We start from the raw sequence: 20,539 nt of genomic DNA on the forward strand, positions 1-20,539 counted from the left end.
GCTGGAAACAACTCAAATGTCCATCAGTAGATGAATGGAGAAACAAAACGGATAAACAAAAATGTATAAACAAATGACTGGACAAACAAAGCTATATATAGTTATATAATTATATATATTATATATAAATAAAATTACACATAGTTATATATAATTTGATATATATAATGTTGATAAACAAAATAAGATACAGCTATGCATTTATCTATCTATCTATAAAATCACATTTTATACACACACTGGATTATTCAGCCTTGAAGCAGAATGAAATTTTGATACATGCTGCAACATACATGAACACTAAAAACATTATGCTCAGTGAAATAAGCCAGACACAAAAGGACATGTATGATTCTACTTAAATGTGAAAACTAGAATAGAGAAATTTGTAGATTCAGGAAGTAGAATAGTTTACTGACGGTTGGGGACAGGGAGTTATGTTTAAGGAGTATAGCGTTTGTTTAGTATGATGGAAAAGTCTCAGAAAAGGATGATAGTGATGATTGCACAGAATTGTAAATGTATCTTATGTCACTGAATACAATAAGCTGAAGAAAAAAAAAACAGAAACAAAAACAAAGAAAAGAAACACCTAAAAAAAAAAATCAGTATTTAAAGTTGCCCACAGATGACACAAAACAGAAACCTGTGCCCAGATGATTTTCTGGGGGAATTTCAAAGCTTCAATGAAATCAATAGCCCAACCTCAATGTTATGCAAACTGTAACAACACATAGAAAGGGGTCTCCAACATTTCAAGGTTAGTATAATCTTGAGAACAAAACCAGTCAAGGGAAGCCAAAGAAAGAAAAGTATAGGTCAACCTCACTTAACAATATAGATGAAAAATCCTAAATAAAATATAAGCAGCATGGATCCATCAGTTTGTAAAATATATAAATCTAATCAAGTTGGACTAATAATGCTTTAAGATTAGAAGACCTAGGGGTGCCTGGGTGGCTCAGTTGGTTAAGTGTTCAACTCTTGATTTCGGCTCAGGTCATGATCTCACGGTTTGTGAGTTCGAGCTGTGTCAGGCTCTGCACCAAAAGTATGGAGCCTACTTGGGATTCTCTCTCTCCCTTTCTCTGCCTTGCCTCTGCTCATTCGCTCTCTCTCTCTCTCTCTCTCTCTCTCTCTCTCAAAATAAATAAATAAGGGGCACCTGAGTGGTTCAGTCAGTTAAGCGGCCGACTTCAGCTCAGGTCATGATCTCACAGTCTGTGAGTTTGAGCCCCACGTCGGGCTCTGTGCTGACAGCTCAGAGTCTGCAGCCTACTTCGGATTCTGTGTCTCCCTCTCTGTCTGCCCCTCCTCCACTCATGCTCTGTTTCTCTCCCAAAAATAAATGAACATTAAAAATAAATAAATAAATAAATAAATAAATCTTTAAACAATTTTTTAAAAAGATTAGAAGGTCTATAAGAAAATTCACACCACACACACACACGCACGCACACACACACACACACTTAACAGACAAAGATAGATGCAAAATATACTAAGAGAGAACCCATGACAATTGCAGGAAAACATTAGATAAAACTCAACACCCACTCATCATAAATACTCAGAAAATTAGGAATAGAAGGAAATTTTCCAAATGGGATGACAAACGTCTACCAATGCCTGCAGCAAATATACTTAGAAGTAAAAATTTCAAAGCATTTCCTTCGAATCAGAAACAACACAAGGGAGCCTGCTCTCATCACTTTGTTCCTCATTACACTACAGTGTTTTCCAGAGAGACAAGACAAGGAAACGGGGGAAAGGTTGTAAGGATTGGAAAAGAAGAGCTGTAAGTTAATATTTAGGAGAGCTCATTCACTGATAAATACTTATTGTGCACCTTAATGTGTGAGGTCTTCTTCTCGGCACTAAAAATACAGCAGTAGAAAAGAAAGAAGAAAATCTGTGTTATTCTAGAGAATACAATGGTGGCTGGATAAGACATACAGAAATCAGTAGGGATTCCTTATACCAGCAACCAAAAATTTAAAAACTGTAACTTAGTTAAGACCTACTCAACAATGTTTACTGTCTTCCATGTTGCCAGACATTGTGGGGTAGGACAGTGAAGAACATAGAGAATTTTCCGCCCTTTTGGGAGCTTCTATTCAAGAAGGAGAGATAGATAATAAATAAGTAGACATATAATGAGGTAGTGAACAATTCTAGGAGGAAAAATTAATTTGAGGTGTTATGGTTGGTAAAGCGGCCAGGTTATGTCTGTAAATTTTAACTGGATTCCCTTTGCAGTAGCAGCAGCCAAAAAAAGGTGTCTAGCCATAAGAGCTCTATTTTAAAAAATGTGAGAGTTTAACAAAGAACATAAAAGAAGAACACAATAAATGCAGAGATATTCCAAATTCAAGAATATGAAGAGTCAATAAAGATACTCCCGAAAATTAATGTATAAATTCAGTGTAATTCCAGTCCAATCAACAAGTAGGATTCCATTTCTATAAAACATAAAACAGAAAGCAATACTATGTAGTGTGTATGGAGATTTATACATGCTACTCATATTATACATATGTAATTTAGTATATGTAGACAAGCAAAGCTATAAAATTATAAAAACATGCATGAAAGTAATACATATGCAATTCAAGATACAGGGTAACTCCATGATGAGTAAGTCAGGGGGACTTTTGCTACCCTGCAACATTTTATTTATTTAAAATTAATTTTTAAAGAAAAAAAGTAAACTGTAGAGAAAGTGTATGCAAACTATTCTTTTTCCAGAAGTAATTGGAAGGAGTTTTACCTGAGAAGAGGAAAGACAAGATAAAAAGGAGAAAGAATGATCTGGAAAGACTATAGAGGAGAAACTGCCAGAAAGGGGGGGAAAAAGTCACAAGAACAGAAAACTTCCTTCTCTATTGTGTGTACTTTTCAGTCAACACTCAACATTTTGTGTTGCAAGATTTCACATGATGGTAAGTAGAGGGTTCTCCTGGGACTCTATCTCAGCTAATGGATTAGAGTGACAGATAACCAGCCTGGAGGTTCTGGGCACCTCAAGCCCTTCTATGGGACCAGTGTATCAGGCACACCTCTGAGCATTCGCTACCAGGATGCTGGAACAAAGAAGTCAGATTTGCTCTACCACTGCTTCTCAAGCCAGATGCTAGCATTGGTAGGTCTCTAGCCAGACCAACAGTGAAGCTGTCGCTCTCACGATCCTACCAAGGTGAGGTACTACAATATAGATCATCTGTATCTATATTCTAGACACAGCTTCAGCAGCAAGCTATGACCTGTCACTGAATAGCAGAAGAAATCAAGCAAAATCCACATCAAGCTAACCCAACTCCACATTTGCCCTTAGGCCCACTGTCTTGCTTGACAATTCATTCTTTGTAATACAAAGCTTCTATCTACAATCATTTCTGGCAAGGAATCATTCTGAATCCATCTTTAGGATGACTGTCATGTTTAGCACTTAAATTCAGCCTTGGTGTTATTACCCGTAATATCATCAACAATGTGATATATGCTAAAACTGTTTGGTTTTGGGTTTGCTTCCCCGAAAGTAAGAAGAGAAGAAACAGAGATCATTTTCCTCGGCAGGTGGTTTACATGAAATTGAGTCTAAACCTTTCTACTAAAGGCAATGTGTGGTCCAGCAGCACCCGCACTGCCTGAGAACTTGCTGAAATGAAGAATCGGAACCCACCAACCAACTAAATCAGAATGTGGATTTTCGCAAGATCCCAGGTGACTGGTGTGTACACTTCAGTAAGGTCCAATGGTCCAGGGGATTACTAAGTGCAGGTCTTTTCTGTTTGAGGGCCATACTGGTGCCATCAGTGCCAAGTTACAGAAAAGACATTTGATCAGAAATGATGGCAGGATGATGCCTACAAGAGTCAAACTTCTAAAAAAGCTTATTGTTTTCTTGGAAGTCTTTGTTTTAGGCCGGTACATTTTATAAGCAAATCTACCCTCTTTCCAAATACTTTGGCTGAAATCTGTTAGTAAAAATATGATGTGGAACAAAAATAGTACAATCGCTGTTTCTCATTATCCCATTTTGATTCTTGAACCAAGATCAGTCACTTTCTAAAAGTACTCTGCAAGCATAAAATATATTTTCTGTTAATTCCTTTAAATATCTGTTTTACAAAAAAACTCCTTTTTAGATTCTATTTCTCCCTCCTCCTTTTCGTTAGAGATTCAACCATAATTTCTCCGGTTTTTCTCCCTATTCAATTTCACCACAGGGTCCACAATCCAAACCCCATGGTTTTGAACTTGACGTATTCCATATGCTTCTCACACAACCCCAGGGAATGTTTCCAAGCACCCATCTGGATACAGTTTAGACCAGGGCAGAAATAACTCACAGGCCTTGCCATAAAGCCCTTCTCATTATCCTCTACATAAAGAGGAACATCTTGCATTCTACAAAATTTGTTTTACAAAGAAAACTCAAGCAAGTAACACAAAGTAACCAAAATTAACTTCTTACGGATGAGAAAGGAAAAGGCTGAGTCGTTAAGATTTGCCTATATGATAACTGGGATTTAGTGAAATGGATGAACCAGCATTTTGTGTTTATCTCCTATCTTCTAGAAAGAGCTCAGCATCGCCCTTCTTATTTAACTGTGAAATGCCACGCAAGGTATTTTAGAAAAGGCAGAGTGAGATCACTTAACATGCGCTGAGCATCTGGTATGCATCAGCCTTGTGCTACGCATTTGACATTTGACATCTTTAACGGTGGCCCTGTAGATGGAATGGATCTCTTTAGGTTTAAATAAATAACTTCTTGGCCTGAATTTATTAGTAACTCATCAAGAAATGGGATGTCTATCTTAAACATTCCCTTACCTGGCCCATTCCTGGCACCCACGGAATGTCAGATTAGTCAATAATGTGAGTATGGGAGAGACTAAAAGGAAAAAGACCAAAAAAGAAGCCCATTCATTTGGCAGTTATGAGGCCTCGTAAGCCATGGGAAGGACTTTGGGCTTTATCACAAGAACAATAATCATGTTTTATTCATCATTGTATATCAAGCATTGGGCATGAGAATAACATGTGCTAACTATGTGAGCACACAGTAGGGGCTTACACATATTTGTTGAAGAAAGGAAGACATATGTATCAGGTAAAAATTAGAGAGAGCGATCTCCCCCCCCCCCCCCCCAAAGAACTTTGAGCTTTTAGCAAAGACAAAAGCAAACAAAAACTTCTTTCCCATGTGGCAGCTTAACCTTGCTTTGCCTTTCAGGCACTCAGCGGGTGTCTTTGTTTTAACACAATGCCACTTGTTCCCTGAAGAGCACTGTCTGATTGATGGACTGAAAGAAAGCAACTTCAGATGTCTGAACATGGCCCACAAATGGGACTGTTCTTTCATTTAAATCCTTTCTTGATGCGTAGTACGGCTCCTCGAGGACAAGGGACAAGACTTTTGAATAAACAGGCCGGTGTCCTCAGAACAATCCTCTGCTCTCTACGCGAAATTGTTCTGTTCTCTTCAAAAACGGAATTAGCAATCCCAAACGATGCCCAATAATGTGGAATACGATATAACAAATAACTTTTCATTTAAAGCGGCAATGTAAACACTGAAATCTTTTCGCTTGGTGTTTGTTAAGTGGTGTTTGTCTACCACTGGTTTGGCATGTCACAGGTACTTGTCTACTGATGGATGAAGAAGTCTCATGTCTCTTACCATGTGCTTTTCACTATCTACTTCTAGGAAAAGCATATTATTGTTATTGAATGTAATCTAAGACCACTCTGAATGTGGCAGGATCCTACTATTAATTCCATATCCATAGTTTAATGAGGAACATGCCAATGATTTTACAAACCAACCACTAAGTTCCTAAAAACTTCCAAAATTATTCTTCTGTATGGAGGTGAATTGGGGTAGGGACATGGTATACGGGGTAAGGAAGGCTTGATTGTGATGGGGATTCCTGCTGGAAGAAAGAAGGTTAGTACTTCTCTGGAAGATTCTAAATGTGTCTGATTCAGAAAAAGATACAGTTACTGTTCACTGAAAATAGACATTCCACAGATTAAGGCACTAAGAGTTTAGGCATATCTTTCTCAGAATGTTAGGCAGCGTTCTAGAACCATTCTCAAGAATTTTAATACCATTTATAACCCAAACTATGACTAAACAGAGGAAATTTGGAAACAGTCTTCTTAAAGTTCCCACCATGTCCTCTAACAGTTGCTTGGACACATGCTATTAGTTGTCCATTCTATTAGTAACCGTGCTTCCTTCCTGCAGATTTATTCACACTGAAACAATACACCATAAAAAAAAAAGGGGATTTACATAAAAGACAGCTGGAGCCGGTTGCCAGGGGAACTGACAATGTTCCAGACACATTCCACGTTAGAGGGATAAACTTCCGGGTAGCCAGGGCTGTTGAAGATGCCTTCAGCCATGTGGAAGGTTCCACCACAAGCTGGAAGAAAAGAGAAACAAAGTGAGTGCCAGAGTGAAGGTCGACTATAAGATACCATAAGGGCAAGGAGAAAGAACTCTACAGGAGCTGTTAGCAGGATCAAAGGATATCCTATTTCCATTTCCAATTAAAAAACAATCCATGTCATATATAATAAGGAAAAGATTATGAAGACTGAAAATAAGCCACAGGATATGGTAGATCAGAAGGAATCTCTGTCGTTTCTCTTCTCAAAGCCATTTCTTGCTGCAAACTATAACTTCATGTAATAAAAGACTTATTTTAACTCCACAACCACTCAGTGTTTCTGGCCAGGATGATTTTCAACACCGGCCCTGAAAAGAAGGCAATGTTCCAGCTTTTGTCTTCAAGAGCACACACACACACGCACACACACACACACACACACACACACACAAACACATCTTCTAGGTGTTTTGTGCTTTTAACTGCCAATAACCGGGAAGCTGGCAGCTGACAAACAGCACACCCCTGGCCTACAGACCCAGTACCGGTGACTCCTCCTTCCCCTCCTCCCACCATGCCACCATCCATCCTGCCACCAGTGACAATACCCAGACCTGCCTGAGCCCAGCTGCGAGGCCAGGGAGACTGGAGAACAGCAGCTGTCCATTCAGAAGAGATGCCGACGGACACTGCCAGTCAGGGGCTGGCTTAACAGACATGTCACGAAGGAGCGAGCACGCTGGCCATTCCGACATCATCCCAACCCATCCTCCCCACTCCCAGAGCTCACTATTAGCATGAGCCGCAAGAGCCAAGGTAAGGAAGTACCCCAAGCGTCCACCAGTGGGTGAGCGGATAAAGAGGACGCCGCACGGAGTTTACTACTGTTAGAATTTACAAGAAGGTTAACCTCAGCTGGAAGACGGAGAGGTTCATCACAGAGGTAGGCTCAGGGATGTGACTCCTAATTCCGAAGATACGGCAGTCCCAAATAACAAACTGAGGCTTTCTATCACATCCCTCTTAACCCAGTAATGCCATTTGCTGACTCCTCTTACCTGATGATGACGCGGCGTATGTAGCATGGAAACCCTCGGAATTCACTCTAGAATCTGAGACAAACCTCAGCGTCAGAGCATTGCTAAAGGAAGTGATGGGATGCGGCATGGAGGCACCACAGTAGCGGCCTGGATAGGAAAAGGACAAAAAGAGCGAGCGATCAAGTGGCACATGGCACAGACTGTCATTTCTAGTAAACGTGCATTTATTAGAACCACAGGAGATGGAAGCAAAAAGAAGAAATCAGTATTTGGAGAATTTAAGGCAGGGTCGGTGTTTGGGACAGTGCCCGAGAGTTAAATATAAACTATAAAGACAAGCACAGGAGATATGATTTATAAACATTGAAGGGTATCGGGGGGAGGTAAGAAAGATGTAGACAACCTGGGTCCAAGCGGAACAAATGCTAAAATCTCTAGCCAAGTACGGACCCGCGCAAGTAAATGCACTAATGCTTAAAAGCAAAGCATTACAGCCAAAAAAATAAATGTGTGGATGCCGGAGCCAGAATACATGGATTCAACTCCTAGCACTGCCATTTGCTAGAGGCGCGACCTGAGATAAGTCACTGACGTTCTCTGTGCCTCAGTTTCCCCACTGGAGAAAAGAGACTATCAATAATAATGAAACCTCTATCATCAGGGTATGAGGATTGACCAAGTTGCTATTTATAAAGTTCTTTAGAATAGCACTCGGCACAAGTGAAGTGCTATGTAAGTGACTGTTAAATAATATCCCTTCATCCTTGGTCAAATGCTTACAGATAAACATCCCAAGCAATGCAATCAGGACCGCATAGAGCAGAGAGGAATCGATTGCCCACTACTGTCCCAGGCTCTGCTCTGGGCCCTGGAAATAGAGCAACTAGCAAAACAAAGTCCCTCCTCTGATGGAGTTTGTCTTCTAGTGCAGGATAAGAAACTTGTATGCCAAAGCTCAAAGATGACTACCTCATGGAGAAAGTTTAAATAACCTGAGATGATTTTACTTGAAGATACTTCAGAAACTAGACAGCAGCATTCTTTAATTTCACCGGGATGTCCTGCAATCAGAATTCCCATGTGTGTGTTTGTTGCTGTATTTTTTGCTTTGTTTATTTAGTTATTTCTTCCTTCCTTCCTTCTTTACTCCCTCCCTTCCTTCCTTCCTTCCTTCCCTTCTTGCTTCCTTCTCTCCTCCCTTCCTTCCTCCTTCCTTCCCTCCTTCCTTCTTTCCTTCCCTTCTTCCTCCCTTCCTTCCTTCCTTCCTTCCCTTCTTCCTTCCTTCTCTCCTCCCTTCCCTCTTCCTTCCTCCCTTCCTTCCTTCCCTCCTTCCTTCTTTCCTTCCTTCCTTCCTTCCTTCCTTCCTTCCTTCCTTCCTTCCCCCATTGCTTCTACTGAGGACAAAACCAGAAGGACCATGCTCAATTCGAATATAAGAACTGGTCATATACTAACAAGAAATTTCTCACGGAATGCTATCTAATGCCAGGATGGACTGAATTTCATTGCTCTCTAAAGCAGTTGCAACTTTTAAATTAAAAGAAAAATACATAAACTGTTCATGTCCTTGAGTGTGAACAAGCTGTGTTTCTTGAGCCCCACCTTCACTCTTGCTATCCTACCCTCTAACTCTCTTTACTTGGCTTATATTGCTCTTCCTATCTGTTGGAACCATTCCAACCTCCAATAACAGCATATACGTAGGTAAATATATAAATACGACCCAGCCAGGGCCACAGACGAGTGCGCGAGCGCTGCGGTACCTCGGAGGGGTGCGTCATCGTAATTGCCATCCAAAATTTCTAAAAAGTCTTGTGTACACATTGCAGTGCTTTCAAGTCCAAAGTGGCTGAAGGAGAGGGTGATGTGATTGACTGCAAGAGAAGGAGAGAGGACTAAGAGAGCCCTGGCAAACAAAACATACAGGGAGCGAGGTTTATCCTTTGATCAATTCCTTTGCAGGTTCTCCAGCAGGGAAGTGACGCATTTGGCTCCTCTGAAGAGCGACAGAATCAATGTTTTTTGAAAGTGCTTCCAGAATCTGAAATGCTGATGGTGGTAAATAAGAGGGCCCTGGGGTATGTTCATTCCACGGAGACCACGCGGAGTGCTTGTCGGAATATAGGGTCTTTACACTTTTTGCATCAGCCATTGCTGGCTGACTAGTTTGCTGACTTGTAAATGAGATGCTCCTACCCCCCTGGCACGCACAGCCTAGCTCTCTTAGTTTTACCTGCAGCCCAGAGCCAGGACCCTAGAGGTTTGGAGTCATTTATAAAGAAAGCTTTGAATTACTTGCAAAACAGCAAGTGCCTGGGTGTGTTTTTTCTTTTGCTATTCATCCAGGGTCCCTAATCTTCAGAATAGGATCTTTTCCTATTAATGTCTTTGAACCAGTGAGATCTTTCATCTAAATGCTTTACAACTCATTAGAAATTATCCTTACATGCAAAACCGCTCAGCTCAAGGCAGGGGGCTCCTTATCGGAGGCTTAGTTTCTGGCCAGCTGGCAACTTTCTTTGGCTAAGGATTACTTCGCCAAGACCCCAATCATATGCATGGTAATAAACATATTCTTTTGTCACCTCTTAACATCCCTAGTTAGAAAATATTGAAGTGTTAGAAAATATTTAAGTCGAACTTATCATTTTTTAGATTAGCTAATGGGGCCTCGCTGGATTAAGTGGATTTGCTTATTGTCACGAAAGTGATTAATCATAAAGCAGAGTAAAGAACTTAATGCCTTTCCTCCATTATGGCTGAAATCATAAATTTTTCCCGAAAACCTCAAGGAAGGAGGTTTCCCGAAAACCTCAAGGAAGGGCAGGGCCTCTCTGAAACATGCGGGATGGCCCCGGGATCACCCTCTTTGCAATCATTTCGCTTTGAGTCCTGAGAGGTCTCCTCCTTTTCTCTGTCTGCAAAGTGTGGACAGTAATTCTTACCACCAGGTTGTTACCAGGTCAAAAAATATGATTCTAGAATTCTAAAAAGGAAATTATGTAAACACTCAGTGTTTCTTCCAGGCCGTGTGCTAGAATTTTTTGTAGTACATGCATTGCACGAGAGGCCGGGTTTTATAATCAGCTTCCACTTTGATCGAAGGTCGATATGCTTATGGCATCACATTCCCAAACTATGAGTTATTAATTTTTCAGTTTGTGGTTCTTATTAATCATTTAGTCATTTGGCAACTGTCCCGAATATCTACCACACTCAACGCACATGTGTCAAAAACTATTTGTCAGTTATTTTTGCTTATCCCCAATTTCACGTGCCTGTCAATACAGCAAGGTTACAGGTTTTTTTTTTTTTCTTTTTCCTCTGTTAGGCCTTGAACCTTAAATTTTTTTTTTTTTACTTAAGAATAAACAGTCAAAATTACTTTCCTATCAGATTAGGAAGTGCTCGTTCTTGTGCACATCAGGAATGGGGACTTCCAAAAAAAGAAGAGGAAGGCCATCAACTGTTACCATTGAGGAGACGGGAACATTAGTCATAGATGGACTTTCCCACAGACACCATCCATCCTGGATTCCTTTCCTTTTTTCTTTTTTGTTACTTACATGGAGGCTGAGCTTGAATTATCCAGCTGCAGTTCTGATTGTGTGGATACTTGGCAGGGAACAATGGAGAGGATATAGTATCAGATGAGTCGGTAAGGATGTAGCCCCCACAGGCTGAGGAACACAAACACACACACACACACGCACGTCAAATACTTTTGATTTCTACTGACCGCACAAAACAATTATTTGATGAGTAAAAACACAAATGATGTTTTCCTATTTCTGAAACACATGCCCAGGAAGTACTCTGCCAAGGAAGCTGCACATAAACCATGAGAAAATGGAAATGCACCGTACGTTTATAACAATATTCTTCAATTACAGGAAGTGGGGAGGGGCAGAGGACAAAAGATGAAGTGGCTATGAACTGCTTGAGCCACTGAAACAAAACTCTAGTATGGGTCCACTTACTCTGCCCGCTCATAAATTAGAGGTATAGGGATAATCTGTTTCTGAGGAACTTTATTTATTTATTGTTTGGAAAATAAATAGTCAATTGAACAAGAGTGCATAGGATGGCTGTGGGTTATCAGAGAAATGCAAAACTCTGTGGCGGTGCAGACAGGAGAGTCTGGCCAGCTGGGGAGCGTAAGGGGTGTCTCCCGGAGGAGAGTGGCTGGAGGAGGAAGTGGGGCTGAGGAAGAGACACAGAGGAGGGTCAGGCCTGCGACTGGGCAGACTTGGCTAAAGTATGGGGCTCCTGAAGGGTGTTGGGGAAAAAAAAAGACTGGGGAAGGTTCCAGGACCCTTGGGTAACATCTGGAGGAATTTGGGGCTCCATTCTCCATGCGATGAAGAGCCAGGACAGATTCACGGAGCACACAAGGGCATGGCTGGAGTGGGGCTTTTGGGAGCTGACTTTGGAGGAAGATGGGGAAAGGGTGGGTGAGCGGGAGGAGGCTTTGTAATAATCCAGAAGAGACCTCTTGGGAACATTGTTTACTATGAAGCAAACCATAAGTAATTAATTAAATGAAAAATGAAATGCATTAAGAAACTATTCTTTTCTTTGCAGAGTGGCTGATTCATGCACTCTGTCTTGCTCCCAAGTCTACAATGCATCTTTGAGAGACCCCGACCCAGAAAACATCCCTAGCCAGGGCTCTTTGCTGTAGGATACAAGCAAGCTCCAAATAGACCAATGACTAAACAGACCACCCGTATTTGAAATGACAAGGACCATCTGAGTAAAAGTCAGAGGCAAACTGAAGCTGGCCAACAACTCCTTCCACCTTGGGCTCTATCCCTGACAATGGGAATAAAGGATTCATCTCCAGGAACGGCCGGATGAAAGGCAACGGTGAAAAAGTCTACAAGGATGAACTGAGAAGTGGTGAGTCAAGAACAGAAACAGTGGGAAACAACACCGATTCCTCAGGTGGTTCAGGGCACCACTACCTCAAGGGTTAGTTACCACCAGACTCTACATTGCACGCAAGCCTTGTGATTTATAATTGTCCCAGCAGAAAATCCTGGACAAATGCCAGATAATTTATCTACTCATGAACAAATATGGAGAAACACTTTGTTACAGTGACCCTAGTATTAAAAATGCTCTGAAATATCATTCTGAAAGCTCGAGAGACACACAGATCCAAAGGAAGTCGGCGTCGCCTGTCAGACGATCGTAAACTTAAAGGATCAACAGGTGGAATAATTGCAAATCGTAGTTCCTTTGCTCTATTTGAATTGTCGCCTGTTAAGTAGAAAGCTGGGACCGATTTCTGAGCACTGGCCTCCTTTTTCTTGCGGCACCAGGAAGGGCACTCCAGAACAGACAGCGGGTACCTCAGGGACACACACAGAGACACGTGGCACTTGCCTTGGCTGAAGTGAGCTCGGAAGCCCCTGCTCTGTCTGGAAGGGCCAGACTGAAATCGCAACGAGAGGCTGTTTCCTGAAGAAACGATGGGGTTAGCCAGCGGCTGTCTTCCACACGTTCTGGCAAGGCGGGCAGTTGTGGGGCTTACGCCATCATATACCTACAAATTAAGACAACAGGGTTAATAGTTCAGAACTTCAGATTTACATCTATGGGGCCCATGGTCCATGGGCTATGTACACATTGGTGAGCTGGTGGAAAGCAATACATTCACCGGATCTAGTGTTTTATGTCATTGTCTCGTCAAATAGCCCATGGGAGGGTCTGAATCATTGGTTATGTCTACGGAACTTATATGGATTCCAGTGGGAGTTCCTCTGTCAGAGCCCACAATTACATCCCTGGATATTTTACTTTCACAGCCCTCCCTCCTCCCCTGACCTCAGCACATCACATCAAGTGCCATGCCCACAACATGTACTGAAATGTTTGAGGCAAGAATCAAGATAGGAACAAATAGGTGAGGAAGAAGGAGGAGTAACCATTTGTTTTCAGAAACCCAACCCTTTGCCATAACTTTTTGCTTTCCATAGGATAGTGGTCAAGAAGGAAGAATATTGGCAGAGTTCTTTCAAATGATATAGTGAGTGAGCCTAACTCAGAAAATTATCTAGTTAATAAAAAAAAAAAGGTACTAGGTTCTATGTCTGCCCAGGGCTATGTTGGGACTTAGCTGACCCTCCAGACGTACTGATGGAATAGAGTTGACATTACATGTACCCAAATCACTGTATGGGTTTGTGAAATTGAAACTTGGTTAATTTCCTTGGAACTCGGTGTGTCTGGTGTGCAGTTTTTAACACAGTTATGTATAAATGGGGGAAGTGAATTCCTTTTCTTTGGATGATAACAAGAATGGCAACCATTCATTTAGTGCTCACCCTCTGCCAGCAACTGGTTCAGACCTTCACGCACACTATCCATTTCCTTTTCCCCAATTGTCCTCCATTTTTAAGAAGACAATTGCTACACAGAGACAAAATTGTGTGGCCGACTTCCCCAATTCCTAAGAGGGAGCAGCTCACGTTAAACCAGACAACTAGATTCTAAAATTCAGAATTGAAACTCTCATATTGTCTAATGCAAGATACCAATTAAGCAGGATAGGATCAACTGTCAACTACCAGAGTGGGATTAAAACATGAAGTTAGGATACGGCTGTTTCACCCAAGATAAACTGTCATTTATATTTCATAAGAAACACTTGGGGAAAAAAAAATAGAAAATTCGGGGATTGGACACAAAGGAAGTTCACACAAATTATTTTAAAATATCTAGTGAGGATTATAATAACTGTTCTCTCTAGCACATAAGTATGAGTGGGAGGCAATTCTCAGTTTAGTTCATCATAAGCACATGAATCAAACATCAATAAGATGTTTAACTCTCTACTGAGGGGCTAAAACTTTTACAGTACTGAACTTAAATAAATGTGGTTCTAGAACACCATTTCCTTCTTTTTTCTTTTTCATTGCTTTATTTAATGTCCGTATTTTAAATCCACAGGTCCAATAAATAAAACCTTAAAACTGATTTTTATTTAACATTTTTTACAAACATTTTTTTTAATGTTTATTTATTTCTGAGACAGAGGGAGACAGAGCATGAGTGGGGGAGGGGCAGAAAGAGAGGGAGACATAGAATCAGAAGCAGGCGCCAGGCTCTGAGATGTCAGCACAGAGCCCAATGCGGGGCTCGAACTCACAAACTGTGAGATCATGACCTGAGCCAAAGTCGGCCGCTCATCATACTGAACCACCCAGGCGCCCCGGCCTCTATTTAACATTTAAAGATTGATTACAAACTCAGTTACATTTTCTTAACCAAGTCAAATTATAGTTTTCAATCTAGTATGACTGCTTCTATTGAACATGTTGAACACCATCAATAATAGTCAAAACAATGTATAAATCAAGGGGCGCCTGCGTGGCTCAGTTGGTTAAGCATTCAACTTTGGCTCAGGTCGTGATCTCATGGTTTATGGGTTTGAGCCCCACATTGGGCTCTGTGCTGACAGCTCGGAACCTGGAGCCGGCTTCGGATTCTGTGTCTCCCTCTCTCTCTCTCCTTTTCCCCACTCACGCTCTCTTTCCTTGAGTAAAAATTTATTTTACTCAAAAATAAATAAAAACTTTAAAAAAAACAGTGTATAAATCAAGATTACAAAACCTCGTTACTACATTTATACTTCAACCTACTCTCAAATGTTACCAGCATTGTTTTAATCCAAGACTTTATTTTTGGTATACTTGGCTTTATACTTTCCGAAGGTGATACAGCTATAACATCCTTAGAGTTCAGTAATGTTAATACTGTCTTGCTTTAAAGAATACCTTCCTAGAACGCCTTGGGAGTCTAGAGAATATGCCAATTGACTCTTGGTCAAGACTATCCACACGAGACTATTTGCTTCTTTTGGGGTGATGTGTTTGTTTAGCACAGCATTTCTTATACTTCAGCAGAACACTGGGGTTCTGTGAGGTATACAGACTCCCCCACCAAAAAAATACCACCAACAAAAACAACACATACACTAAGAGGATTTTTACAAGTCCATACACTCACAAAGGCAAGACTCTTTTAGTCTCCTTTATCTCTCCCCAAACTCAGAGGTCTAGTGAGTAAGTAGGTATTGTTCCTTCTTTTCTAAATGGCTGCAATCCTCTTAAGGCAAAAAAGTAAGGTAGAAATTTAGGGCTAAATGGTTCAGAAAGTCATAAGAATGAGCCACTTCCCAGGGGATCCTTTGAATGGGCACATCTTCCAGGATGTCTATGTGTTTCTCAGACCTCCCTCCCCCAGAGAGCCTGGAATCAAAGGGCCTTGGTTGCAGTTCATACGGCTGGAGCATTGCTTTTCAGGAAGTGGATCTGAGGTAGAAGGTTTCCAGATGTCCCTGAATCAAAATTATATACCACTGAAACACTACATTTGATTAGCACGTTGTAATTTTATAAGGACCATCAGAAACATCCTAATCTAGTCCTCAACACCATGTGATTTTTTTGTTTGCATGAAGAAAATGAGACTTAGTGTGCTAGCTATTAAAGTATTGCCTCATCCAGTGTAAGTTAGTGACTAATCCGAGTTCATACACACAGCGAGTAGAGTCAGGAACTTACGTCCCCTGTCTCCAAATTCTATATTATATCTTGTCACTTCTCTTTAAAATGCTGGCGATAGTTATTAAGATATATATATCCAGTTGTTGCTTTATGAAAGTGCAAGACCTCAGATTAACAAGGAAACAACTGATTTTTTAAATAGTTTAGAATAGCAATTCTTTTATTTTAGATGGTTCCTAACTCTTGTAATACCAAAGAAATTTAACTTTTTTTTTTTTGAGAGGGAGAGAGAAAGGGAGAGTGTGGGAGAGGGGCAGAGAGAGAGGGAGGGAGAATCTTAATCGGGGCTCCATGCTCAGCGCAGAGTCTGACGTGGCACTTGACCTGACAACCATGAGATCGTGGCTTGAACCGAAATTAAGAGTCAGATGCTTAACCGACTGAGCCGCCCAGGCATCCCCAAATCAATTTAACTTTTAATTTATAAAATTATAAGAAAAAAACTGCAAGGAAGAAAATATGAGAAACCTTGATCCCATTTATTTAAAATTCTAAAGTCATGGAAATTATCAATATGCATTTCCCCTTACTTCCATTTAGTTCCCAAGGCAGACCTAGCAAATTATATTACTATTGGAGACACACATAACAGTCACATAACTTACAGATATATAATTCTTATTTAAGTCTGCTGCCAAGAGTTTGCTAGGCCTGAGAATTGGTTTTCTGATCTGTTGCTCAAGTGGTAAAAGTCAGAGAAATATACCACCCGCCCCCCCGCCCCCTGCAAAACCGGTATATTTCCATTAACTCATTTCTAGATGACATTAGTAAAATTTTGAAGTTGAATCCACAAAGGAAAAAGTAGCCATACCCCTGAAAGCTCCAACTACTGGGACTCTAAAAACAAAGGCATATCTGGTTGAGGGATGACCTAATTTCTACAAGAAGTTAATCGGTCCCCTCACAAAGTACCCAGAGTTTTGTCAAATTTCCGGATACAAACACACACATTCAAAATGCCTAAACTTATACTTATCACATGAAAATAGGAGACTAAGAGAGTAGACTTGGGCACATAACAGACAGTAAATATTTGATGTATGGATGAGTGCATGAATTACATAGGTAAGAGTATATGGCCTCTAAGAACAGAGGACTAAGAATGAGGGAAAGTCCAGAGTTAGGAAATAGCTGTCCTCCCTCTCATGGATTGGAATGTATAAATGCATAGCAGGCATGACAGTGAGTAAAAGAGGCTATTCACAGTGGGAAAGAGGTCAATTGGGGCTGCTTTCTGGGCAGGCTTTTTACATTTTGGCCCCAATGGGCAATGGAGGAGGGTCTAATCACAGGACATGGCTTATGCCACACACACAACTGCCCAGTGCCCTTCTTACAGGCAGTGCCAATCTTTTGCCAGCACTGCGAGAGAACACGGAAGGCAGAAGGTGGGCAGAGGACATCAGGCCTGTCCCTAGAGCCCAGAGTATTCAGGACACATGACATTATGGCGCTCTTGGGAACCCTCCGCACTCGAAGCTCTAACCAGAAGTTTGAACTGAGCCAAACATTTGTGTACTTGCACAAACATTTTAATACTTGATGCTTTAATATCTTAAGGAGATCTGAGAAACCTTTTTTTTTTTTTTTCAGAGTTAACACGTGTCGGCTCCAGCATAAAGTGACATTGGGGTGGGGAGCCATTCAGGTACAAGACTAACAGTCCTTTGTGATGACATTTATAGAGGCCTGGGTCAGGGTGCTAAGCACTGGTAGTTTGAGAAAAGAGAGGGAGCTTCTGCCGTCCCATACACTTACTGATGATAGAAATAAGTGTAATGACACAAGTGTAAAGCTCGGACTGTTCACCAGAATTAAATGAGTACAAAGATACAAAGCCCTCACAACACTTCCTGGCACACAGTACGTACTTGAGAGATATAAGCCTCTATTTGTAAAGGGAGACAAAGAGAAGGATAAATTGCTCTGTATGAAACGAACAAAAGTAGGAAGCTATTGCAGCAAAACCAAAAAGAGGTCTGAGAGAAGGGGTTTGTCCAGCAACACGGATGAGGCTGGAGCATAACCCATGGATATTACCAGCTGGGACTGTTGGGGCGGGGTGGCAGGGAGCGGGGCAGTGGGGGCAATTCTGACCTGGCTCCCAGTGATTCATGTCCCCGTGTAGTCACCCCACCCCCACCCTGCCCAGGAGTGCGGGCTGCACCTAATGACTTACTTCTTCCAAGGAAGAGATGAGAGCCACGGTGATGGGATGTCACTTCCATGACTAGGTTACAAAAGAGGGACTGTTCCATCTCGTCAGCTCTTTCTCTTGCACTCTGCACTGCCTGCTTTGATGAGTCTAGCCGCTGTGCTATGAGATACCCTGCAGAGAGGCCCTCCTGGAGAGGAGACGAGGGAGGCCTCCAGCCCGTTTTCTGCGGGGAACTGAATCCTGCTGCCGACTATGTGAGCCAGCTAGGAAAGGGCCAGGTACCCGGCACCCTCATTCTTGGTTCACAGAAACGTTCAATGTTGTTGTTTTAAGGCATTGGGGTTTGGGGTATTTGTTATGCAGCAATCGATAACTAATGCAGGAGGTGTGAAATGAGGGACCGAGAGAGAAATGAATAATGGAGTCTTAAGGATCACTTTTGAACTCGACTGCTCTGCTGCTATTTGCAGTAAACACCTGCCAGTGCTCCAAATAGTTAGTCAAAGTCTACTACACAAAGGAACCTCAAGATCGTGGTATTTTGGAGAAATTAAAAACAAAGTGTAAATTCCAATATTCTCTTAACAAGGGGGACGGAGAAAGGGAATGGCCACAAGAAGCAAGAGACAGTGGGCTTAAAATGTGAACCGCGGCAAGAAATAGCCATCTGGTTGACCTCCTTCCTTCTCTCTTCACTTTTCCTCTCTCCTCATTTCTCTACATAGAAATCCCTGAAAATATCATGGGAGAATAATGAGTTTCCTACACCCCTGAGTCTCCTTTTCCTCATCCGGAGTGATCAACCACTGAACACCACTGAGGGAGCAAACATTACTCATGAACTTAGTGGCATGGAGGTCCCTGGAGGTCTAATGAGTTGTTTGGACATAATTATGGACAGACACTAACTGAGTGGACGGAGCTGTGTGTGCAAAGGGGAGAAACAGAGGACTAAGTGTTGACACCTTCACTTCTCTTTTAACAGTTGGCTCCTCTAGGGATGGAGGAAGGAGCCATGAGGTAATATGTGCTGCCTGGCACAGGAGAAGTACTCAGTGAATCCAGTTATCCTGTTTTCTTTGTTTCTTCCTTAGTTCTTTGGAAAATACGGCTATCACAAACTGTTCGGGAATTTGTGATAGGATGCATTAATGTACCAGCTGACTTGGAGATAACAAAGTACCTGACCTCTTTGAGGAAAGGCAATGATTTCAAATATGGGTTCCTCCCCAAACACCTTCCCTACAAAACCTTCCCAGCTCCACAACACAGCTTCATAAATACTCCACAAGTGGAGCCTCAATGGATGTCCATATCCATGGTTAGTTCAAACCACACTGTTCATATCCCTTCTGTTGCATGGCCTTTGCTGACTGGCTATGCACAGGCTCCAGCCTGTCTGACATTTTCCATCAGATCAACTAAAGCCCAGGGGCAAGCACACTGACCTTCGATTAAAAACACCCGGGAAACCCAGGGACCTTATGGTCAGAACACCTGGAAGCATTCTGTTCTTAGGTCCCAACACTTGAGTCCTGGGTCCACCGAGGGTATTTGTTTTCTTGCCAAGGCACTTCAGAAGCCGCTGGTTATCGTTCCATCATCTCACAAATGGGGGTGGAGAATCTCTCCCTCTGTCTCATCATTGTAAAGATCAAGTCAGACAATGTATTGGAAGTGTCATGGAAAGAATATAGTATGAATGTGAAGGTAAGTTTCTCCCATTCATTATGGGAATCCTCATGCGTATATTTCCAGTAGGATTTGGCAATGCAGAGTAAATGTAAAAGCTAGCACTTCCACATCAATATGTCTAACCTAGGGAAACTCTTGCATGATTGCATTCAGAAATATGTCCAAGAACGTCCATTGCTATAAGAGTTGCAACAGCTGAATATTGGAAGCAATTTGCACATGCATTCACAGTGGAATGGGCATGCAACTCGTGGTATACTCATGAAATGGAGTATTGTACGATGGCAAAAAGAATGCATTAAGGGCGCGTGGGTGGCTCAGTCGGTTAAGCGTCCGACTTCAACTCAGGTCACAATCTCGTGGTCCGTGAGTTCGAGCCCCATGTCGGGCTCTGGGCTGATGGCTCAGAGCCTGGAGCCTGCTTCCAATTCTGTGTCTCCCTCTCTCTCTGTCCCTCCCCCGCTCGTGCTCTGTCTCTCTGTCTCAAAAATAAATAAACGTTAAAAAAAATTAAAGAAAAAAGAATGCATTAGATCTAAATGCATTACAGAGTAGACAAACGTTAAAAACAGAATGTTGAGTGAACAGAGCAAATAGAAGGGTATTGTATTTGCGGTATTCCTTGCTTAAGGTTTTAAAACTTGCAAAATAATATATGCT

The 20,539-nt window shown here is 41.7% G+C and overlaps 1 protein-coding gene across 1 annotated transcript in view; it reads right to left on the bottom strand.

Annotated features, from left to right (window-relative positions):
* Positions 1-20,539, bottom strand: part of CUBN (cubilin) — a 276,911-nt gene that overhangs the window by 111,339 nt on the left and 145,033 nt on the right. The window contains exons 32-36 of the mRNA XM_043564676.1: positions 12,839-12,998; positions 11,014-11,127; positions 9,211-9,321; positions 7,466-7,594; positions 6,308-6,440 (exon numbers count right to left, since the gene is read on the bottom strand). Of these exons, the coding sequence (XP_043420611.1) occupies positions 6,308-6,440; positions 7,466-7,594; positions 9,211-9,321; positions 11,014-11,127; positions 12,839-12,998 (647 nt within the window). The remainder of the gene's footprint in view (positions 1-6,307; positions 6,441-7,465; positions 7,595-9,210; positions 9,322-11,013; positions 11,128-12,838; positions 12,999-20,539) is intronic.

This window comes from Prionailurus bengalensis, chromosome B4 (assembly GCF_016509475.1).
Source record: "Prionailurus bengalensis isolate Pbe53 chromosome B4, Fcat_Pben_1.1_paternal_pri, whole genome shotgun sequence".
Taxonomy (NCBI): Eukaryota; Metazoa; Chordata; class Mammalia; order Carnivora; family Felidae; genus Prionailurus; species Prionailurus bengalensis.